Below are 21,065 nucleotides of genomic sequence, written 5' to 3'. Positions count from 1 at the left end.
TCCCATTCTCATTTGCCTTCTGAGGAATCTATATGCAAACCAAGAAGCAACAGTTAGAACGGAGTATTGGATAACTAACCGGTTCATAAATGGTTGCATATTGTCTCCCTATTTATGTAACCTATATGCTGAATATGTGATGCGGAAAGCTGTTTTGGATGAGTCAGATTTTGAAAATAAAATAGTGGGCAGGAACATTAACAAGCTGAGATGTGCCAAAGAAACCATTCTGATGGCTGAAACTAAGGAAGAATTAAAGAGCCTAAACATGAATGTCAAACGAGAAACTGCCAAAGCTAGTCTACTGCTTAACATCAAGAAATTTAAAGTCATGTAATCTGCTCCAAATTCCTCCATCTGCAAACAGATGGAGGAAAAGTACAAATTTTAACAGATTTCATCTTTCTGGGAACAAAGATCTCTGTAGATCGTGACAGCAGCCCTGAGATTAAGAGATGCTCATGCTTGGCCTTCCTTAGTGCATCTTCCTTGTTACATTCTCCCAACTTAGATCAGAAGAAACTTTTTTCCTTAATCACACAATGATTTGAGGGTCTGATAGGGTATAGCTAAGGGAGCTCAACTAAAGAAGGAATATTTATTGCTGGAACCACTAATAACATAAACTTCCCACCTAGCGGACCCATAAATAATTGTCAAGTGGACAGGAGGGCAATCACCAATATTTAAGCAAACTGCTCAAATATGGCAGCAGCCATTCAGACAGAAAAAAAAGTAAGTATGGGAAATAAATTACAGTGGACACATTCTGTGGTAAGCATGTATGTTACTTCAAATAGTAAATATTGTCATGTTTTAAATATGCAGTAATGACAGAATGGCATTACCAGTGGTTCTGCTCTTTCTGTTTGATTTTAAATGTTACTGGCATCAGGGAGAATGCAATACAATTGGTGGTGGGGAATACCCAAAACAGCAAGCTGAAGAGCACCTGAACCAAGGAAGTATGTGTTAGAGGGTGGTTCCACAGAGATACATTACTATTCAAAAGTTTGAGGTCACTTGCTCATTTCTTTGTTTGGAAATGACTGTCTTGTAAAGGAACTTGTACAGGGGTATTGCAAGGCCTATTTTCAGGATCAATTATCGGTAGTCTGATGTTCCAACAAAATGTTGTGTTTGCTAATGCAAGTTTATCATTTAAAAAGTTAATCATTAGAAAACCATTTTGAAATAATTTAGCACAACTGAAAACTGTTGTGCTAACAAAGAGATAATAAATCTGACCTTCTTTAGACTAGTTGAACATCTGCAGCATCAGTACCCGTGGGTCTGATTACATACTGATTATATGCGTTCTTGAAGAAGAAACTCTATTAGTCCATTTTGCACCATCATGCCATACCATATGGAAGGCCTTTCGATAGGAACCACTCTTGTCCTACAACAGGACAAAGCACAGTACTACAGTATGCAAAAACTAATCAGGAAATATGCAGTCACCTGATGTTCTGTCTATAATGTAGTTGCCAGCACAGTTGTTGGATCTCAACCCTGTTGAGCTTGACTATATCATAAGTAAGAAGTGCCCATCAAGCCAATCCAACCTGTGAGAGGTGCTTCGGGAGGCATGGGGGAAAATCTCATCTGATTACCTAAACACACTGACAACCAGAACATCCAAGGTCTACAATGCTCTAACTGTGGTAAATGGAGGATGGAGAATTCCTTGATAAAAGCAAAGTTTGATTGACATAAGTATTTTGAACTTTGTCAATGACTGTCATGGAAAATAAGCAAATATCAGTGACCCCAAACTTTTTAACAGTAGAATATAGCAAGTCAGCGGCTACAAACATAGCTCTTGCCGAGCAATTTAGCATGCACACATGGTGATTTTGTTGATGGTTGCGGTTCTAAACAATTCTTTCTGTTTGGCTTTATAGAGATGACACAGAATCCACCCCTACTGGCTGACAATCTTGGTCCTAGTTCCATTTTATCGATTACACAGAAGGAAGTGTAGTACCTCACTTTTACGTGATGTCAGTTATGTTCCCACCAGTGCCAGTGACTGAGCATGTGGGCATGCTCACCGGCATACACTGCATTTTATAATGATTTATTTATTATGACAGATGAAGATAGACAGTATTAAAATCACTTGCTGCCTTATGTGTAAGAAATCACAAATTAGCATTTGCTTGTATTCTTAACTGGACCGGTAACTCATAGCACCAGAACCAAATACCTGCTGTCTATAGTAGCGTAGCCAAGTTTAATGCAAGATAAATTCTGATTGGTATCCTAAATTAGTGTTATTTTCCTAAAAAAGAAACAAAAAACAAAAACCCTGATGTTGGGGGGAAAAACAGTTTCAAATGTTTTGTGATAAGTTAAGTTGATCTGAGATCTTCAGCAAAAACATATACCAATAAAATAAAAATGAAATGTTTCCAGTTTTGTTTCATTTCAGTCAATAAACATCGCTGGAGGGATCTTTTCAAGTCCCTTTAGCGATGATTGAAATTGTCCCACTACTCTCTTTTCCAAGGCGTGCAAGTGGACACCCTGCTGGACTTGTGGGTCCTGGCGCTTTAAAATGCTGCTAGCATATAAAAAAATAAATGAGAAAATATACATGAGAAAATGATTTTCAGCTTTCAAGCAGAATCAGAAAATGTTCTAACAGTCATTCCTCTTCAATGGGTCATTGTGACCCTGGCTTCCTCAGTACTGGTAATTATACCAGTGACATAATCCTCATTCTGATTATCTAAAATAACTGCATAAACTGTTTGGAAAAACCCAGGTACTTTAACCTCTTCTGACTGGATAGAAGAAGTTACCAGTTGAAATATTAATTTCCTTGTATAAATATGAGCACCAGGGGTGACAGCAATGGCCAAAGTACTTTAAGGGTGACAGCACTGGATAGAATACTTCCGGGATGACAGCATTGCCAGAGTATGTCAGGGGTTACGGCATTGTCCAGTGCACTTCAGGGGTGACAGTACTAGCTAGAGTTCTTCAAGGGTAGCAGAACTATCCACTTCAGAGGTGACAGCATTGGCCATAGTATGTCAAGGGTCACGGCATTGTCCAGTATACTTCAGAGGTGACTGCACTGGCCAGAATAATTCAGGAGTGACAGCACTAGCTAGAGTACTTTAAGGGTTGCAGCACTAGCTAGAGTACTTCAGTGGTGACAGCAGCGGGCAGAGTATGTCGGGGTTGTGGCATGGCCCAATCGGGAAAAAGCAATGCTTTAAAGACCTCTGTTGCTAAGTTTAGACATGTTCCCCCTCCTTCTACAGGGAAAGTGCCAGCTTCCGGGTCATGAAACTTTAAAAAATTCTGCTGTTACTTTGAAAATGATATTTTCAACAAAGTTGGTTTAGGGGGTCTAATCATGGATCCAGTACTATACTGTGTACCAGACTTAGAGATAGCTGCTTTAAACATTGCTATGGGGACCATTAAAGCCAACTATAGTACTGTTTACTCACATAGAATTGGCATAATCTTTTTTTTTTTTTTTTTTCTTTTAGAGGAAACATCAGTATCCTTGCAAACCCAATTTTGCACATGTTACCAGCATATTGCCACATACAGGTAATGTCAATTAGTACTTTTTTATTTTAGGTTAAACATAGTGTTTCTGAATGGCATGGTGAAGCAATTACTTGCATTAGAATGTAAAATATTTAGCATGCTATCCTGCATGTAAAATAGAGAACGTATGTACAATATGGACTATACGACTGAAACCTGAATACTTGTTGGCACAGGCTGGGTGCTGAGTGATCCCAAGCATGTAGGTTATGGAGATGGTGGAAAGGTTACTGGCTGGGAGAGATTCCTAAACTGCAGTGAAATGTGAGAACAGCTATTTGTGAGGGGCATAGAGAGCCAAGCCGACCAAGAGGGGGCTGGGAACACACAGCCACAGAGATGTGCCATAGGATAGCCAATGTTAGGAGAAATACAGTCATTTTCATGGATAGGGGGTGACAAAAGTAGTCAGGTGTTTTTAAAGAAAACACAAGTGTTCAGCCATATCCATCTGCTCCCAGCAAGCAGTTGCTATTTGTGTACAGTATTTGAAGTAGACAGGAAAACATGGCATTGCACAGCTGTTATGTATATTTCCTCCAAGTAATGAGTCTTGGCACAGCACATCTTTACTTCCAGTGAATCATAAAACAGCATACACTTTTGTGAATTCAGAACATATACACATCTCTGCAGTAAGTTAGAAATCAAAACTATTTTTCAGAACTTGATGCATTGTAATGACAGTTCTGGGTTCCTGAATCTAGCTGAATGAGCAACAGATGACACAGTGTCTACAGCATGCCTTGCTTTGATCAGCTCTGTAAACGTGTAATTGCCCTTTTCATTCTGTTATATCTGTTTGATTTAACCATGTTCACTGACAATTAGTATTTCCAGCACACATCTATGTGATAGGGTGTAAGCTGGTGCTAATAAAAATGATCATATGTGAATCACATACCCATTCCAGCAGTTTAATGAAGCCCAATGGTTCTTCCAGCCGTTTCCAACGGAGACCTGTCAGTGGGTTCTGGTGAATGGAGGAAGAGGTCAGTATCTACCCTTCACCTAGCAAAACCACACACCTGGCACACACTTCACCCCTCTTGCTACCTTTATGGCCCAGCTCGTGCGGCCTCCACCTTCTCTGTCCATTGTTCCAGAGGACATTGCTGTCGACATCCTTGTCTCTCAAGCTTTGGCCAGATAAATGAACGAAACTCAAATATCCAAGGGAGAGCTCTTCAGGTTCTGTGTTGCAAATCCTCTTGATATTGTCCGCCCAGTCTGTCTGTTGCAGTATATTTCCACCTACAGCGCAACCTGTCTGTTCCTATCACATAACTTGCGTTACTGTCCTCTTGCTGTCATATATGAATTAGTCGTTGCATCTCTACAGACACATGTCTCTATCAGCTGTTAGTTTTGCTACTTTATGAACCATTAATTGTTTTAATAAAATGCTTGCAGTTTACTGTACGTCTGTAAGAAGACTTTTCTTAGTCCCTGTATTCTGGTCTGGTCCCTGGCTCTATGCCCTTTGCTGCCTGTCTGTCTGTCCTTCTGCCCCCTCCTTACTCTTTCTGTCCCACACTCACCTCCTTACACTCTCTCCCCCAGATCATGGACAAAAAAAAGTCCTATTTCAGAGTGGAGCAGTGTGAATGCATCAGACACCTGATCCCTACACACACCCCATTCCAAAACGGGAGATGAGCAATCACTAGTCCAGCTGGTGGGAGGTGACACGTGTGTACTGCAGGGCCTTCATGTTTTACGTTATCACAAGTTATATCTAATGACTTCATTTACAGCAGTTGTGACAGTTCTTACGTAATGAATTGTTTAAGACAATGAAGCAAGTTTACCTTTACTGTGAAAAACATTCAATGGCCTTTAATGAAGAAGGACAAATTTGCAAGATCTAGCTGTAGTAAGTCAGATAGTAAGCATTTCCACAGTTTCATAAGGAGGCATTGCATAGTACAAAATGCTGAAAACATGTGACTTAGGTACTAATGTGTTTTAAAAATATTATATGTTAATTTCCATTAAAATAATGAAATCAAATAAAGATGTATTAAAAAAAACAGTAACTTTTTTTATTCAAGCTCACCAAAACATAGATTGAGCATTGATTGGGAAAGGTTGTTCTTTCATGTATTGAGTGCAGCATAAAGTGCAGGGTGACTGCACAGCTATGCACTACAATCAGTGCTACAAAGCTTGCTGCAGCAATGTTCCAATCAGATTTCACCCACTCACATGACCACACACCTGCCTCTGCACTTGATTAACCACTTCAGGACCACAGTCTTTTCGCCCCTTAAGGACCAGAGCCTTTTTCTCCATTCAGACCACTGCAGCTTTCACGGTTTATTGCTCGGTCATACAACCTACCACCTAAATGAATTTTACCTCCTTTTCTTGTCACTAATACAGCTTTCTTTTGCTGCTATTTGATTGCTGCTGCGAGTTTCAGTTTTTATTATATTCATCAAAAAAGACATGAATTTTGGCAAAAAAATGACTTTTTTAACTTGCTGTGCTGACATTTTTCAAATAAAGTAAAATTTCCTATACATTTGAGCGCGAAAGTTATTCTGCTACATGTCTTTGATAAAAAAAAAAACCATTCAGTGTATATTTATTGGATTGGGTAAAAGTTATAGCGTTTACAAACTATGGTGCCAAAAGTGAATTTTCCCATTTTCAAGCATCTCTGACTTTTCTGCGCACCTGTCAGGTTTCATGAGGGGCTAAAATTCCAGGATAGTACAAATACCCCCCAAATGACCCCATTTTGGAAAGAAGACATCCCAAAGTATTCAGTGAGAGGCATGGTGAGTTCATAGAAGATTTTATTTTTTGTCACAAGTTAGCGGAAAATGACACTTTCTGACAAAAAAAAGAAAAAAAAAAAGTTTCCATTTCTTCTAACTTGCGACAAAAAAAAATGAAATCTGCCACAGACTCACTATGCTCCTCTCTGAATACCTTGAAGTGTCTACTTTCCAAAATGGGGTCATTTGTGGGGTGTGTTCACTGTCCTGGCATTTTGGGGGGTGCCTAATTGTAAGCACCCCTGTAAAGCCTAAAGATGCTCATTGGACTTTTGGCCCCTTAGCGCAGTTAGGCTGCAAAAAAGTGCCACACATGTGGTATTGCCGTACTCAGGAGAAGTAGTATAATGTGTTTTGGGGTGTATTTTTACACATACCCATGCTGGGTGGGAGAAATATCTCCGTAAATGACAATTGTTTAATTTTTTTTACACACAATTGTCTATTTATAGAGATATTTCTCCCACTCAGCATGGGTATGTGTAAAAATACACCCCAAAACACATTATACTACTTCTCCTGAGTACGGCGATACCACATGTGTGGCACTTTTTTGCACCCTAACTGCGCTAAGGGGCCCAAAGTTCAATGAGTACCTTTAGGATTTCACAGGTCATTTTGAGAAATTTCGTTTCAAGACTACTCCTCACGGTTTAGGGCCCCTAAAATGCCAGGACAGTATAGGAACCCCACAAATTACCCCATTTTAGAAAGAAGACACCCCAAGGTATTCCGTTAGGAGGATGGTGAGTTCATAGAAGATTTTTTTTTTTTGTCACAAGTTAGCGGAAATTGATTTTAATTGTTTTTTTTCACAAAGTGTCATTTTCCGCTAACTTGTGACAAAAAATAAAATCTTCTATGAACTCACCATACTCCTAACGGAATACCTTGGGGTGTCTTCTTTCTAAAATGGGGTCATTTGTGGGGTTCCTATACTGCCCTGGCATTTTAGGGGCCCTAAACCGTGAGGAGTAGTCTTGAAACCAAATGTCGCAAAATGACCTGTGAAATCCTAAAGGTACTCATTGGACTTTGGGCCTCTTAGCGCACTTAGGGTGCAAAAAAGTGCCACACATGTGGTACCGCCGTACTCAGGAGAAGTAGTATAATGTGTTTTGGGGTGTATTTTTACACATACCCATGCTGGGTGGGAGAAATATCTCTGTAAATGACAATTGTTTGATTTTTTTTACACACAATTGTCCATTTACAGAGAGATTTCTCCCACCCAGCATGGGTATGTGTAAAAATACACCCCAAAACACAATATACTACTTCTTCTGAGTACGGCGATACCACATGTGTGACACTTTTTTGCAACCTAGGTGCGCTAAGGGGCCTAACGTCCTATTCACAGGTCATTTTGAGGCATTTGGATTCTAGACTACTGCTCACGGTTTAGGGCTCCTAAAATGCCAGGGCAGTATAGGAACCCCACAAGTGACCCCATTTTAGAAAGAAGACACCCCAAGGTATTCTGTTAGGAGTATGGTGAGTTCATAGAAGATTTTTTTTTGTCACAAGTTAGCGGAAAATGACACTTTGTGAAAAAAAAAACAATACATATCAATTTCCGCTAACTTGTGACAAAAAATAAAATCTTCTATGAACTCATCATACACCTAACAGAATACCTTGGGTGTCTTCTTTCTAAAATGGGGTCACTTGTGGGGTTCCTATACTGCCCTGGCATTTTAGGGTCCCTAAACCGTGAGGAGTAGTCTTGAACCCAAATGTCTCAAAATGACCTGTGAAATCCTAAAGGTACTCATTGGACTTTGGGCCCCTTAGCACAGTTAGGCTGCAAAAAAGTGTCACACATGTGGTATCGCCGTACTCAGAAGAAGTAGTATAATGTGTTTTGTGGTGTATTTTTACATATAACCATGCTGGGTGGGAGAAATATCTCTGTAAATGACACATTTTTGATTTTTTTTACACACAATTGTCCATTTACAGAGAGATTTCTCCCACCCAGCATGGGTATGTGTAAAAATACACCACAAAACACATTATACTACTTCTCCTGAGTATGGCGATACCACATGTGTGACACTTTTTTGCAGCCTAGGTGCGCTAAGGGGCCCAATGTCCTATTCACAGGTCATTTTGAGGCATTTGTTTTCTAGACTACTCCTCACGGTTTAGGGCCCCTAAAATGCCAGGGCAGTATAGGAACCCCACAAGTGACCCCATTTTAGAAAGAAGACACCCCAAGGTATTCCGTTAGGGGTATGGTGAGTTCATAGAAGATTTTATTTTTTGTCACAAGTTAGTGAAAAATGGCACTTTGTGAAAAAAACAATAAAAATCCAATTTCCGCTAACTTTTGACAAAAAATAAAATCTTCTATGAACTCATCATACACCTAACAGAATACCTTGGGGTGTCTTCTTTCTAAAATGGGGTCACTTGTGGGGTTCCTATACTGCCCTGGCATTTTACGGGCCCAAAACTGTGAGTAGTCTGGAAACCAAATTTCTCAAAATGACTGTTCAGGGGTATAAGCATCTGCAAATTTTGATGACAGGTGGTCTATGAGGGGGCAAATTTTGTGGAACCGGTCATAAGCAGGGTGGCCTCTTAGATGACAGGATGTTTTGGGCCTGATCTGATGGATAGGAGTGCTAGGGGGGTGACAGGAGGTGATTGACGGGTGTCTCAGGGGGCGGTTAGAGGGGAAAATAGATGCAATCAATGCACTGGGGAGGTGATCGGAAGGGGGTCTGAGGGGGATCTGAGGGTTTGGCCGAGTGATCAGGAGCCCACACAGGGCAAATTAGGGCCTGATCTGATGGGTAGGTGTGCTAGGGGGTGACAGGAGGTGATTGATGGGTGTCTCAAGGTGTGATTAGAGGGGGGAAATAGATGCAAGCAATGCACTAGCGAGGTGATCAGGGCTGGGGTCTGAGGACGTTCTGAGGTGTGGGCGGGTGATTGGGTGCCCGCAAGGGGCAGATTAGGGTCTAATCTGATGGGTAACCGTGACAGGTGGTGATAGGGGGTGATTGATGGGTAATTAGTGGGTGTTTAGAGGAGAGAAGAGATGTAAACACTGCACTTGGGAGGTGATCTGATGTCGGATCTGCGGGCGATCTATTGGTGTGGGTGGGTGATCAGATTGCCCACAAGGGGCAGGTTAGGGGCTGATTGATGGGTGGCAGTGACAGGGGGTGATTGATGGGTGGCAGTGACAGGGGGTGATTGATGGGTGGCAGTGACAGGGGGTGATTGATAGGTGATTGACAGGTGATAAGTGGGTTATTACAGGGAATAACAGATGTAAATATTGCACTGGCGAATTGATAAGGGGGGTCTGAGGGCAATCTGAGCGTGTGGGCGGGTGATTGGGTGCCCGCAAGGGGCAGATTAGGGTCTAATCTGATGGGTAACAGTGACAGGTGGTGATAGGGGGTGATTGATGGGTAATTAGTGGGTGTTTAGAGGAGAGAAGAGAGGTAAACACTGCACTTGGGAGGTGATCTGATGTCGGATCTGCGGGCGATCTATTGGTGTGGGTGGGTGATCAGATTGCCCGCAAGGGGCAGGTTAGGGGCTGATTGATGGGTGGCAGTGACAGGGGGTGATTGATGGGTGGCAGTGACAGGGGGTGATTGATAGGTGATTGACAGGTGATCAGTGGGTTATTACAGGGAATAACAGATGTAAATATTGCACTGGCGAATTGATAAGGGGGGGTCTGAGGGCAATCTGAGCGTGTGGGCGGGTGATTGGGTGCCCGCAAGGGGTAGATTAGGGTCTAATCTGATGGGTAACAGTGACAGGTGGTGATAGGGGGTGATTGATGGGTGATTGATGGGTAATTAGTGGGTGTTTAGAGGAGAGAATAGATGTAAACAATGGATTTGGGAGGTGATCTGATGTCGGATCTGCGGGCGATCTATTGGTGTGGGGGGGTGATCAGATTGCCCGCAAGGGGCAGGTTAGGGGCTGATTGATGGGTGGCAGTGACAGGGGGTGATTGACGGGTGATTGACGGGTGATTGACAGGTGATTGACAGGTGATTGACAGGTGATCAGGGGGGATAGATGCATATAGTACACGGGGGGGGGGTCTGGGGGGGGGTCTGGGGAGAATCTGAGGGGTGGGGGTGATCAGGAGGGGGCAGTGGGCAGGGGGGGGGGGTAAAAAAAAAATAGCGTTGACAGATAGTGACAGGGAGTGATTGATGGGTGATTAGGGGGGTGACTGGGTGCAAACAGTGGTCTGGGGGGTGGGCAGGGGGGGGGGTCTGAGGGGTGCTGTGGGCGATCAGGGGGCAGGGGGGGGGGAAATCAGTGTGCTTGGGTGCAGACTAGGGTGGCTGCAGCCTGCCCTGGTGGTCCCTCGGACACTGGGACCACCAGGGCAGGAGGCAGCCAGTATAATAGGCTTTGTATACATTACAAAGCCTATTATACATTGTTTCAGCGGCGATCCGGGTGCTAGTAACCCGCCGGCGCTTCCGAACGGCCGGCGGGTTACTACGAGCGGTGGGCGGAGCCAGTCCCCGGCGGCTGATCGCGTCACGAATGACGCGATCGCCGCATAGCCACTCCCGCAGCCGCCCCCGCCGATGGGCGTATTGCGGTCGTTTGGGCCCGGTCTTTGCCGCCGCCCATCGGCTGGGGGCGGTCGTTAAGTGGTTAAAAGCTACCTGAGAACCTGAGATGAGAAACATATGGAGGGTGACATATTTATTTCCTTTTAAACAATGCACATTGCCTGTCCCCCTGATCCCCTACCTCTAATACTTTTTTTTGCCATAGACCCTGAACAAGCATGCAGATCAGATGTTTCTGACAAAAATCTGACAAGATTAGTTCCAAGTTTGTTAAGCCTGGTACACACCATGCAATTTCCCATCAGATAGATGGGTTGAATAGATAATTTCCGACAGGTCCAATCTGATTTCCGATCGTTTTTCTGATCGATTTGCATAGAAGTGATCAGAAAAACGATCGGAAATCAGATCGGATCTGTCAGAAATTATCTATCGACCCATCTATCTGATTGGAAATTGCATGGTGTGTACCAGGCATTACAGGTGTGTGATTTAGACACTACTGCAGCCAAAGGGATCAGCAGGACTGCCAGGCAACTGGTATTGTTTAAAGAGGAGCTGTCAGCCATACTATCTCAGGAAAAAAAACACAAGTAGATAAATACTTGCTCTACTTACATATTATATGTATTGCACTGTCCACGTTTTTTGATTTTAGTGATTTTTCTACAGTAAAAAAAAAGAGAAAATCCTTCTTAGCATTTCCCATTTTAAATGTGGCTATTTTGAAGTTAATCCTGATGTCATTTCCTCCCTGATTGTGTATGCATTGCTCGCCCTTAACTATAGAAAGTGCATTGTCTCAGCATGAGAAATATTGGCCAATCAGAGAGGAACAGAGGTGTGGGAGGGGAAAATGAAAGAGGCTTCAGCCAATCAGGCTGCATGAGTTAAGTCTGAGGGGAAGTAGAGAAGCAAAAAAGGACAACCCAGCATGCCCTGGAACATACTTTTTGTGTACCAAATTTTGTGTGTACCAAATAAGAGGCAAACTGGGGAATGATCATTTATCAACAAGAAAAGTAATAGTGATTTTAACTTTTGGATTGCCTGGTCAGAATCCTTATTACTTGTTTGCCAGATAAAAATAAAGAATTGATTTTTTTATTTTATGCCCAACAGTTACACTTTAAAAGGAAATAAATATGTTAGCCTCCATATGTCGTTCACCTTGGGCTCCTTTTAAATCAATATGGGTGGATGGGGGCCATGGTCATCTGACTCCGTGAGGTTTGTTTGATGTCAGGTGGGGAACAGCAGGTGCTTTATGGGTGTGCTATGTAAGAGGCACACCCACATTATGCCAGCCTCTGCTTCAGTGCATAGACTGGTGTATTGCAATCATATGGACATTTAGGGCTGTGGCTATGGCTGTCCTTTACCTGTACCAGGAAACAATGAGAATAAGAAGTTTTGGTACTTACACAGCAAAGCTGGTAAAAAAAAAGGCGCCTGAGAAACTCTGTTAAAAACAGCACCTCTATAGGCGGCAATGTTAAAAGCCTCATTTAGTGGCTATAAACGGTAATTTGGGCACCCCAGAGGCACCTGATAAAATAGTGGGCGTTAACCACTTATAGCCGCTATTTAGCCGTTTGTTGCCACTATTTACCATTTATAGAATCTAATTGTGGCTTTTAGTGATAAGAGTGTGGGGATGTCCTTATTGGTTAAGGTTAAGCACCGTAATTCAACTACAATGTCAGAATAAGACTTTGGTACTCCTTGGATGGCTTTTGAAGTACTCGTGTCCCCAAAGACGACCAGATCTGTACTGTGCAAGCACTCCTGTCCATTGCTGTTGTTGATTCCATTTGCCAGTGGTGCAAGGACAACCAGCTCGTACTCAACACAGCAATAACTGTTGAATTGATAGTGGACTTTAGGAAATACCCACCCACACTCAACCCAGTCTCCATCAAAGGCACTGACATATCCAGGGTGCCGAGTGCTCGGTTCCTAGGTGCTACCATTACCAACGATCTGAAGTGGGGAGAGAACACCTCCAAGGTCCAGAAGAGGTTGTTCTTCTTAAAGTGAACCTCCAGACTAAAAATCTACTCAGCAGCACTGAAAAGGCTTGGTGTTTCTATAACAGTTTCACAGCATCAGAACTTTGTTTTTCTTACCAAAGCATCATTTTTAGCTGAATTTTTAGCTAAGCTCCGCCCATCAAAGAAAACTGCCCGGGTTTTTTCCCCCTGATGCTATGCAAGGCATGATGGTATTTCCTATGTTGTTATCCACATTGCCTAGGAACTGGGAGGGGTGATCAGCACACCGGACATTTGGAACTGTGTCTCATGCTCCCTGTCACCTCCTTTCAACCAAAAAGATGGCTGCCCTCATGAAATCAAACATTTGCCTGTTCTTTTAAAACAGGGTGGGTAAGAGATTATATTACCTATCTATTTTAATTAACATAACTAATGTAACTTAATGACAGTATATTTGTTTAGGCTGAAGTTCCTCTTTAAGGCAACTGAGAAAGTTTGGAATGCCACAGGAGCTGATGACTTGATTCTACACTGTAACTGCAACCATCGAATGTATTCTCTGCTCCTCCATTCTCACCTGGTATGCAAGTGCTTCTACAAGCGATAAGTTTAAACTCCAAAGAATAAGCAACGCTGCGGAGAGGATCATCAGATTACATTTACTGCCTCTGGACCTCCTACACACCTCCAGACTGAGGTCCAGGGCCAACACAATACTTAAAGACCCCACCCACCCCAGCAGTCGCTACTACAGCCGTCTCCCATCAGGCCACCGCTACAGAACAATCTCCACTAAGACTTCTAGGCACAATAACACCTTCTTCCCCCAAGCTGTCCTCCTACTGAACTTGAGCTACCACCTCCATAAAGTATTGTATTGTTTAATTTATGTTTGCAATCTTTCTCTTTTTCTCTGTACTTCCAAGTGTTTCTAATATGACTGTTACTGTTCTGCTCCACAGTATTCCATGCCTTGTGTGCCACAAAAAATTCTGGTTGCGATATCTGTCGTACTCGGCGAATAAAGCTTATTCTGATTTAGGATTGTGAACTGCAACAGTGGCTGTTCACATCAGTGAAGTCTCTGACCTGCAAAGAATGTAACATTAGCTGATGAACTTCAGTGGCCTGAAATTACCCGGCTTTACCAGTTCCACCAAGTCACCGTGTATGAGTCTCAATTAAACTCTTGGATATTGAACCTATGACACCAGTGGTAGTAGGGACAAGTGAAGCATGCTGTGCCTGATCTGGGCACCATAATAGAATAATGTTATTAGGCTAACGAATTGCTTCTCCCTCCGAGTTGCTACGGGGGAATAGTATTTAACATTGCCCAGAATTTCAGTGGGCTCGCACGGCGCCCAACTGGCCGGGAGGCGAGCACATATGTACTCCACTTCCAGGAACAGGTCTGCATTTAGTTTTCAGATAAGCAAATGAAGTAGTGCGATTTCCCAAATCTTAAAGGGAACCTAAACTGAGAGGGATATGGATTTTTCCTTTTAAAATAATACCAGTTGCCTGACTCTGCTGCTGATCCTGTGTCTCTAATACTTTTAGCCACAGCCCCTCAACAAGCATGCAGATCAGGTGCTCTGACTGAAGTCAGATTGGATAAGCTGCATGCTTGTTTCAGATGTGTGATTCAGCCACCACTGCAGCCAAAGAGATCAGCAGGATTGCCAAACAACTAGTATTGTTTAAAAGGAAACATCCATATCCATCTCAGTTAAAGTTCCCTTTAACCTCCCTGGCGGTGCATTTCTGTCTGGAATTATGAGTCAAGAATAGTCAAAATCCAGGTAGAAGTTGGTGCAGGCAGCAGGCAGAGTAGTCAAAATCCAGGCTGACGTCGTTGCAGGTGGCAGGCAGAGAGTAGTCAAAATCCAGGCAGATGTCGGTGCAGGCAGCAGGCAAAGAGTAGTCAAAATCCAGGCAGATATCGGTGCAGGCGGCAGGCAGAGTAGTCAAAATCCAGACAGATGTTGTTCCAGGCAGCAGGCAGAGTAGTCAAAATCCAGGCTGACGTCGTTGCAGGTGGCAGGCAGAGAGTAGTCAAAATCCAGGCAGATGTCGGTGCAGGCGGCAGGCAGAGAGTAGTCAAAATCCAGGCAGACGTCGATGCAGGCGGCAGGCAGAGAGTAGTCAAAATCCAGGCCGAGGTCGGTGCAGGCAGCAGAATATACAGTACAGACCAAAAGTTTGGACACACCTTCTCATTCAAAGAGTTTTCTTCATTTTCATGACTATGAACATTGTAGATTCACACGGAAGGCATCCAAACTATGAATTAACACATGTGGAAGTATAGTACATAACCAAAAAGTGTGAAACAACTGAAAATATATCATATTCTAGGTTCTTCAAAGTCAAATCTTCAAAAAAAAACCTTTTGCTTTGATTACTGCTTTGCACACTCTTGGCATTCTCTTGACGAGCTTCAAGAGGTAGTCACCTGAAATGGTCTTCCAACAGTCTTGAAGGAGTTCCCAGAGATGCTTAGCACTAGCTTAGCACTAGCCCTTTTGCCTTCACTCTGCGGTCCAGCTCACCCCAAACCATCTCGATTGGGTTCAGGTCTGGTGACTGTGGCAGCACCCCATCACTCTCCTTCCTGGTCAAATAGCCCTTACATAGCCTGGAGGTGTGTTTGGGGTCATTGTCCTGTTGAAAAATAAATGATGGTCCAACTAAACGCAAACCGGATGGAATAGCATGCCGCTGCAAGATGCTGTGGTAGCCATGCTTGTTCAGTATGCCTTCAATTTTGAATAAATCCCCAACAGTGTCACCAGCAAAGCACCCCCACACCATCACACCTCCTCCTCCATGCTTCACAGTGGGAACCAGGCATGTAAAGACCATCCGTTCACCTTTTCTGCGTCGCACAAAGACACGGTGGTTGGAACCAAAAAGCTCAAATTTGGACTTATTAGACCAAAGCACAGATTTCCACTGGTCTAATGTCCATTCCTTGTGTTCTTTAGCCCAAACAAGTCTCTTCTGCTTGTTGCCTGTCCTTAGCAGTGGTTTTCTAGCAGATATTCTACCATGAAGGCCTGATTCACACAGTCTCCTCTTAACAGCTGTTCTAGAGATGTGTCTGCTGCTAGAACTCTGTGTGGCATTGACCTGGTCTCTTATCTGAGTTGCTGTTAACCTGCGATTTCTGAAGCTGGTGACTCGGATGAACGTATCCTCCGCAGCAGAGGTGACTCTTGGTCTTCCTTTCCTGGGGCGGTCCGCATGTGAGCCAGTTTCTTTGTAGCGTTTGATGTTTTTTGAGACTGCACTTGGGGACACTTTCAAAGTTTTCCCAATTTTTCGGACTGACTGACCTTGATTTCTTAAAGTAATGGTGGCCGCTCGTTTTTCTTTACTTAGCTGCTTCTTTCTCGCCATAATACAAATTCTAACAGTCTATTCAGTAGGACTATCAGCTGTGTATCCACCTGACTCCTCCACAACGCAACAGATGGTCCAAACCCCATTTATAAGGCAAGAAATCCCACTTCTTAAACCTAACAGGGCACACCTGTGAAGTGAAAACCATTTCAGGTGACTACCTCTTGAAGCTCATCAAGAGAATACTAAGAGTGTGCAAAGCAGTAATCAAAGCAAAAGGTGGCTACTTTGAAGAACCTAGAATATGACATATTTTCAGTTGTTTCACACTTTTTGGTTATACACTATACTTCCACATGTGTTAATTCATAGTTTGGATGCCTTCAGTGTGAATCTACAATGTTCATAGTCATGAAAATAAAGAAAACTCTTTGAATGAGAAGGTGTGTCCAAACTTTTGGGCTGTACTATATATATATATATATATATATATATATATATATATATATATATATATATATATATACACATGTAAGCATAGCTCAAAAAAGTTCAGGTTCACTTTAAATGTAGTTCTGCCCCCGCCGACGTCATGCCGCCACCGCTGCACTCATTGACCGCAGGAAAAATAGCGGGGACAGAGGGGATGCCGGCAGCCTGGGAATAGGTATGCAGCAGGGGAGAGAAGCCTGGCCGCTGTGCAGCGCTGATCATGCGCGGGACCCAGGAACAATGCGCCGCGCGCACAGCTTTCTGTGCCAGCCAGACCTGAGCATGGGCTTACCGCTCTCAGCTCACAAAACTGAGCCCGTGCTCCGGTCGGGATTACCACCAAGGGGGGGTTAAAGGACAGCTGTAGTGAGAAGAATATGGAAGTTGCCATATTTATTACCTTTTAAATAATACCAGTTGACTGCGCAGTCCGCTCCGGCCCACGTGGCGGTGATTGACAGCGCCGATCACGCAGGCGCAGTACAGAGCGACCTCCAGGTCGCTCTGACGTCATCGCCGGGGACCGGGTCGGAGCTCCGGCGAATGGCTGCGAGCAGAGCTGCGGCGAGCGAGGTCCTGGGAGCTTGGGGCTGGAGGAAGCCCCCGATAAGTACCACTCATTTTACTCTCTGTGCCCTGATGACTCCTTTAATGTCTCTATCACTAGCCCTCAGCATAAGGGCCTGTACACACTGCTGCGCTTGCGTTGTGCTTTGAAATACGCATGCGTTTTTTAATCGCAAGGTCTTTTGAAAAATCATGAAAATTGCAAAGACCTGTATGCACTGGTGTGATGCAATTTTTCAGTGTAGTGTGTACAGGCCCTTAGGCTCCCTGCACCCTGCAAATCCGTTTTGCGATTCTGATTCCGTTTCAGATTTGCAATTCTGATTTTATCTGAATGCAATCAACAGAAAAACAGAGGAAAAAACACAGCATGCAGTAACAATTAAAAATCGGAATTGGATGTAAAAAACGATTAAAAATCGGAATCGGAGTCGCATGCAGTGTGCAGGGAGCACTACTGTGATGAAATTTGCTGAGGATTGATTCCCCAACGAGTCTCACAATTGTAGCTGGATCAGGATCAGACAAGAAAGTATACATGCTAGAGCCAGTGCGCACGCACGCACACACACACACACTTACTTCCCATCTAGCACCAGGAAGGATTCTTCTGCCAGGGTTCTGATTTATATACAGGCGCTTGTCCCATACAGTGGATCGATAGTGCCAGCAGTGACGGAAGACCCGAATGGCAGCAGTAGGTAGTGTGAATATCTCACAGGATACTACAATGGGACTTGCAGAGATAAGCTGTCCCTACCGCATCACTGTGCATGTGACGTAGTGTGGACCTAGCCTAATGCCTTTTCATTTCTTTTACTTTTTCCTCACCTGTCGTGTTTACATACTGTATGTACCCGGGTATGGGAGCTGGCACATACATGCGTGTTCATGTGCGCACCAGGACGCACTTTAAGGAATTGAAGGGCGTAACGGTGTTTGCAATTGCACATTCCATTCAAGACTCTGTGTCGAAGGACCACTTTGCCTGCATTAGATGATGAAAAGACACATTTATGCATTCACAGATTATGTTCCAAAAGGTCAGTATAAAGTATAAACCTAGAAAAAAACAGTGAACAATTGCTGTAATATTGCAGCTAGATACTCCTGCTACTGCCTTTGACCTGACCTGGTTGTCTGCCATGTTCCTGTCCAATGCTGGCCCTTGCCTGTCTGAGAGCTCGCTTTTTAAATGTATAACTTACACAGGTTTACTGCACAGCAGCAGTTCTGCTTGTCTGTCTGACTTTTAGGGGCACAAGGAGATGATTTGTATATTCAGCAGTTCTTTCTTGCTCACTTAAAGCAAGCCTGTAATGAGAAAAAAAAATTAAAGTTCAAAGGCTTTCCATGTCCTCCGCGACCCCACTGCTGCTGGACAGGACCTTCTTCCTCTCCGCTGCCGTGCTCCTGTCCATGTACGAGTGCAGTCGTATCACATAGACACTTGTGCACTGAGAAAAAAAAGCCTGCATGATCCAGAGGCTTCCTCTACCAAGGTAGGTATCTTTTTCTTTTTCTAAACTTACAGGCTTACTTTAAGGGACCTTTCACTCTGGCATGGTGCGGCAACTTTCCGCACTGCTACTGCAGCCTAATGTAACCCTATGGGGAAGTTCATACTTCCCACGTTGCAGTTAGTGCACCGGAAGTGCCAAATTTAATGCTAGCACAGAAGTAAGTTACCCTGCACCGACCTGTCTCGGCCTGGTAGTCATGTTAGTCTATGGTGATGCAGGGTTTTTTAAATAGTTGGCATTGCGGTATTTTTACAATACGCTTCTGTATACCCGAAGCAGGAAGTGACCGCAAGCACACATCACTTCCTGCTTGGCTGGTGGCTAGACAGCGAACACCGCCTACTAACGCCGTGTTCCCTCAAGGCCTCTTTTTGGCAGTGCCGCTGGTGCACCGCACTGCTACCACCAGTTTGCAGTGTGAAAACAGCCTAATGCTAGGTACACACCCTACAATTTTCTGGCAGATTTACCTGCCAAATGGATTGTTTCCAACACGTCCGATCTGAATTTCGATAGTTTTTTAATTGTTTTTCAATCGTTTTTTCAATCGATTTTCATAGAACTGAACGAAAATCGATAAAAAAATGTTTAAAAACAATCTGAAAATCTAAAAATCTATTGAAATTCAGATCGGACATGTTGGAAATAATTGATCTGGCAGGCAAATCTGACAGAAAATTGTATGGTGTGTACTTAGCATAAGGTAAATTATTGCAAATACCTTCTGCTTCAAGAAGGCAAATGTATATTTAGCAAAATTAGATCGTAAATTCTTTTGAACGGGGTGACATAAATTTCTGTCCAACTTCCTCCTACAGTGACTGCAAAAAAACAGGGGGATTACACCACAGTACTGATAAGAAGTGGGACAAATGTGTAACATACGGTAAGTTCCATCAGCATTCATTTCTACATAAAGTCATCTTCACTTTATTGAAGGTGGCGCATACACAACTATCACTACATGGGCAATGCTACATTGTTCATGCTAAAAGAAACAAGTCCACATCTGCCAAAGTTAGGATGTTCACAGCTTCTTATCTTCCTATCACCTCCACCAGCACCCTGTGAGCAGACACTCACCAAAGAATGCTGGATACACACGGTTCGTTCCCGCACTCGATTCCCGTCGATGCGCCGCTCGATTCCCGTCGATTAGTTTATTTCCGACATGTCCGATTCACGTTTCGATGGATTGTTAGGTCGATTTGCCATACTTTACATGGCAATCGAACTAAAAATCATGGAAATGCGCTCGAAAATGTTCGGAAATAATCGAATTGTCGGGAATCGAGCGGCGCATTCGATGCGGGAACGAACCGTGTGTTTTCATCGTAGAACTCCACTCAGGTCTATCAGTGCTTTGGGACACTTCGGGCCAACACCCACCACACCGAGATTATGTATGTCACCACAGGATCACCACAGATACTCCTTCTTTGCTTTTAGCAGACTGGATTCCAACTTCCATATAAGCATTACCTCAAAACAAATGCCTCACATAGTGTAAAACCAGCAATATTTTTTGTATTAAAAAATGAATTGCACTCACAGGTTACTTTCTTTAGGTTTTCAGCACAGAGTTTTTGTTATGTGCTCTCCCATTTAGTTGGGCCCCGTTTGGCACTTGCAATCCATCCACTGCAGTCGGGATGGCGTGCACCTCCACTACCGTCACAGTTTAGGACGCCGTTCGCTTGCCCACTTGAATGTCCGCTCTCACTTCCACATCCTAAACCCCGTGGAAGTACTGCTGCAGCGTACTTTGGTCCTGAAGAGACTTACCCAGTCAGGCTGATCCATCAATGAGCCCCCCAAAGTGGGGCCGCACTGCACCTGGGCAGCAGCAGGGACACGCTCGAGGGTGTATACCATTCCGGCGCAGGGCAGTTCCGCGCAGGGAGAGCCAAATGACAGCTCTCCTTGCTGCCACTAAACTCCCTGGCGGCATTAAATATTATTCCCCCTCCAAGTTTTAGCAACTCGGAGGAAGATGTAATTCAGGGTCTGGCAACTGCCAGAGACCTGAATTACTGTTACGCAGGGCACACAGCATAGCATTGCTGCTATGATGGCACCCAGCTTCAGCGCTGAAATGAACTGCTTGGCACGCTTGGAGTAGGCGTTTTCCTCTCCATGCTAGTGCACACGTGTGAGATTTGGACAAGCAGCATTTTAGGTATCCCAAAGTTGGAATGGGCCAGTGGA

The 21,065-nt window shown here is 43.8% G+C and overlaps 1 protein-coding gene and 1 long non-coding RNA gene across 8 annotated transcripts in view; one reads left to right on the top strand and one right to left on the bottom strand.

Annotated features, from left to right (window-relative positions):
• The window catches only part of SYPL2 (synaptophysin like 2), a 44,516-nt gene extending 39,366 nt beyond the window's left edge, over positions 1-5,150 (bottom strand). The window contains exons 1-2 of the mRNA XM_068269518.1: positions 4,633-5,150; positions 4,481-4,549 (exon numbers count right to left, since the gene is read on the bottom strand). Of these exons, the coding sequence (XP_068125619.1) occupies positions 4,481-4,549; positions 4,633-4,701 (138 nt within the window). The 5' untranslated portion in view covers positions 4,702-5,150. The remainder of the gene's footprint in view (positions 1-4,480; positions 4,550-4,632) is intronic.
• The window catches only part of LOC137546740 (uncharacterized), a 76,254-nt gene extending 56,510 nt beyond the window's left edge, over positions 1-19,744 (top strand). For 6 of the 7 annotated variants that reach the window (XR_011026338.1, XR_011026339.1, XR_011026334.1 and 3 more), the window contains 2 exons: positions 3,513-3,576; positions 19,676-19,744. This is a non-coding gene — a long non-coding RNA (uncharacterized lncRNA). Of the gene's footprint in view, positions 1-3,512; positions 3,577-13,389; positions 13,904-19,675 lie in introns of those variants that run through there. The other variant, XR_011026336.1, reaches the window with a different exon arrangement.
• Positions 19,745-21,065: the final 1,321 nt, after the last annotated feature.

The sequence above is a fragment of the Hyperolius riggenbachi genome, chromosome 2 (genome assembly GCF_040937935.1).
Source record: "Hyperolius riggenbachi isolate aHypRig1 chromosome 2, aHypRig1.pri, whole genome shotgun sequence".
Classification (NCBI taxonomy): Eukaryota; Metazoa; Chordata; class Amphibia; order Anura; family Hyperoliidae; genus Hyperolius; species Hyperolius riggenbachi.
Note: the sequence above shows the minus strand (reverse complement) of the source record. Positions and strands in the feature narration are given on the sequence as shown.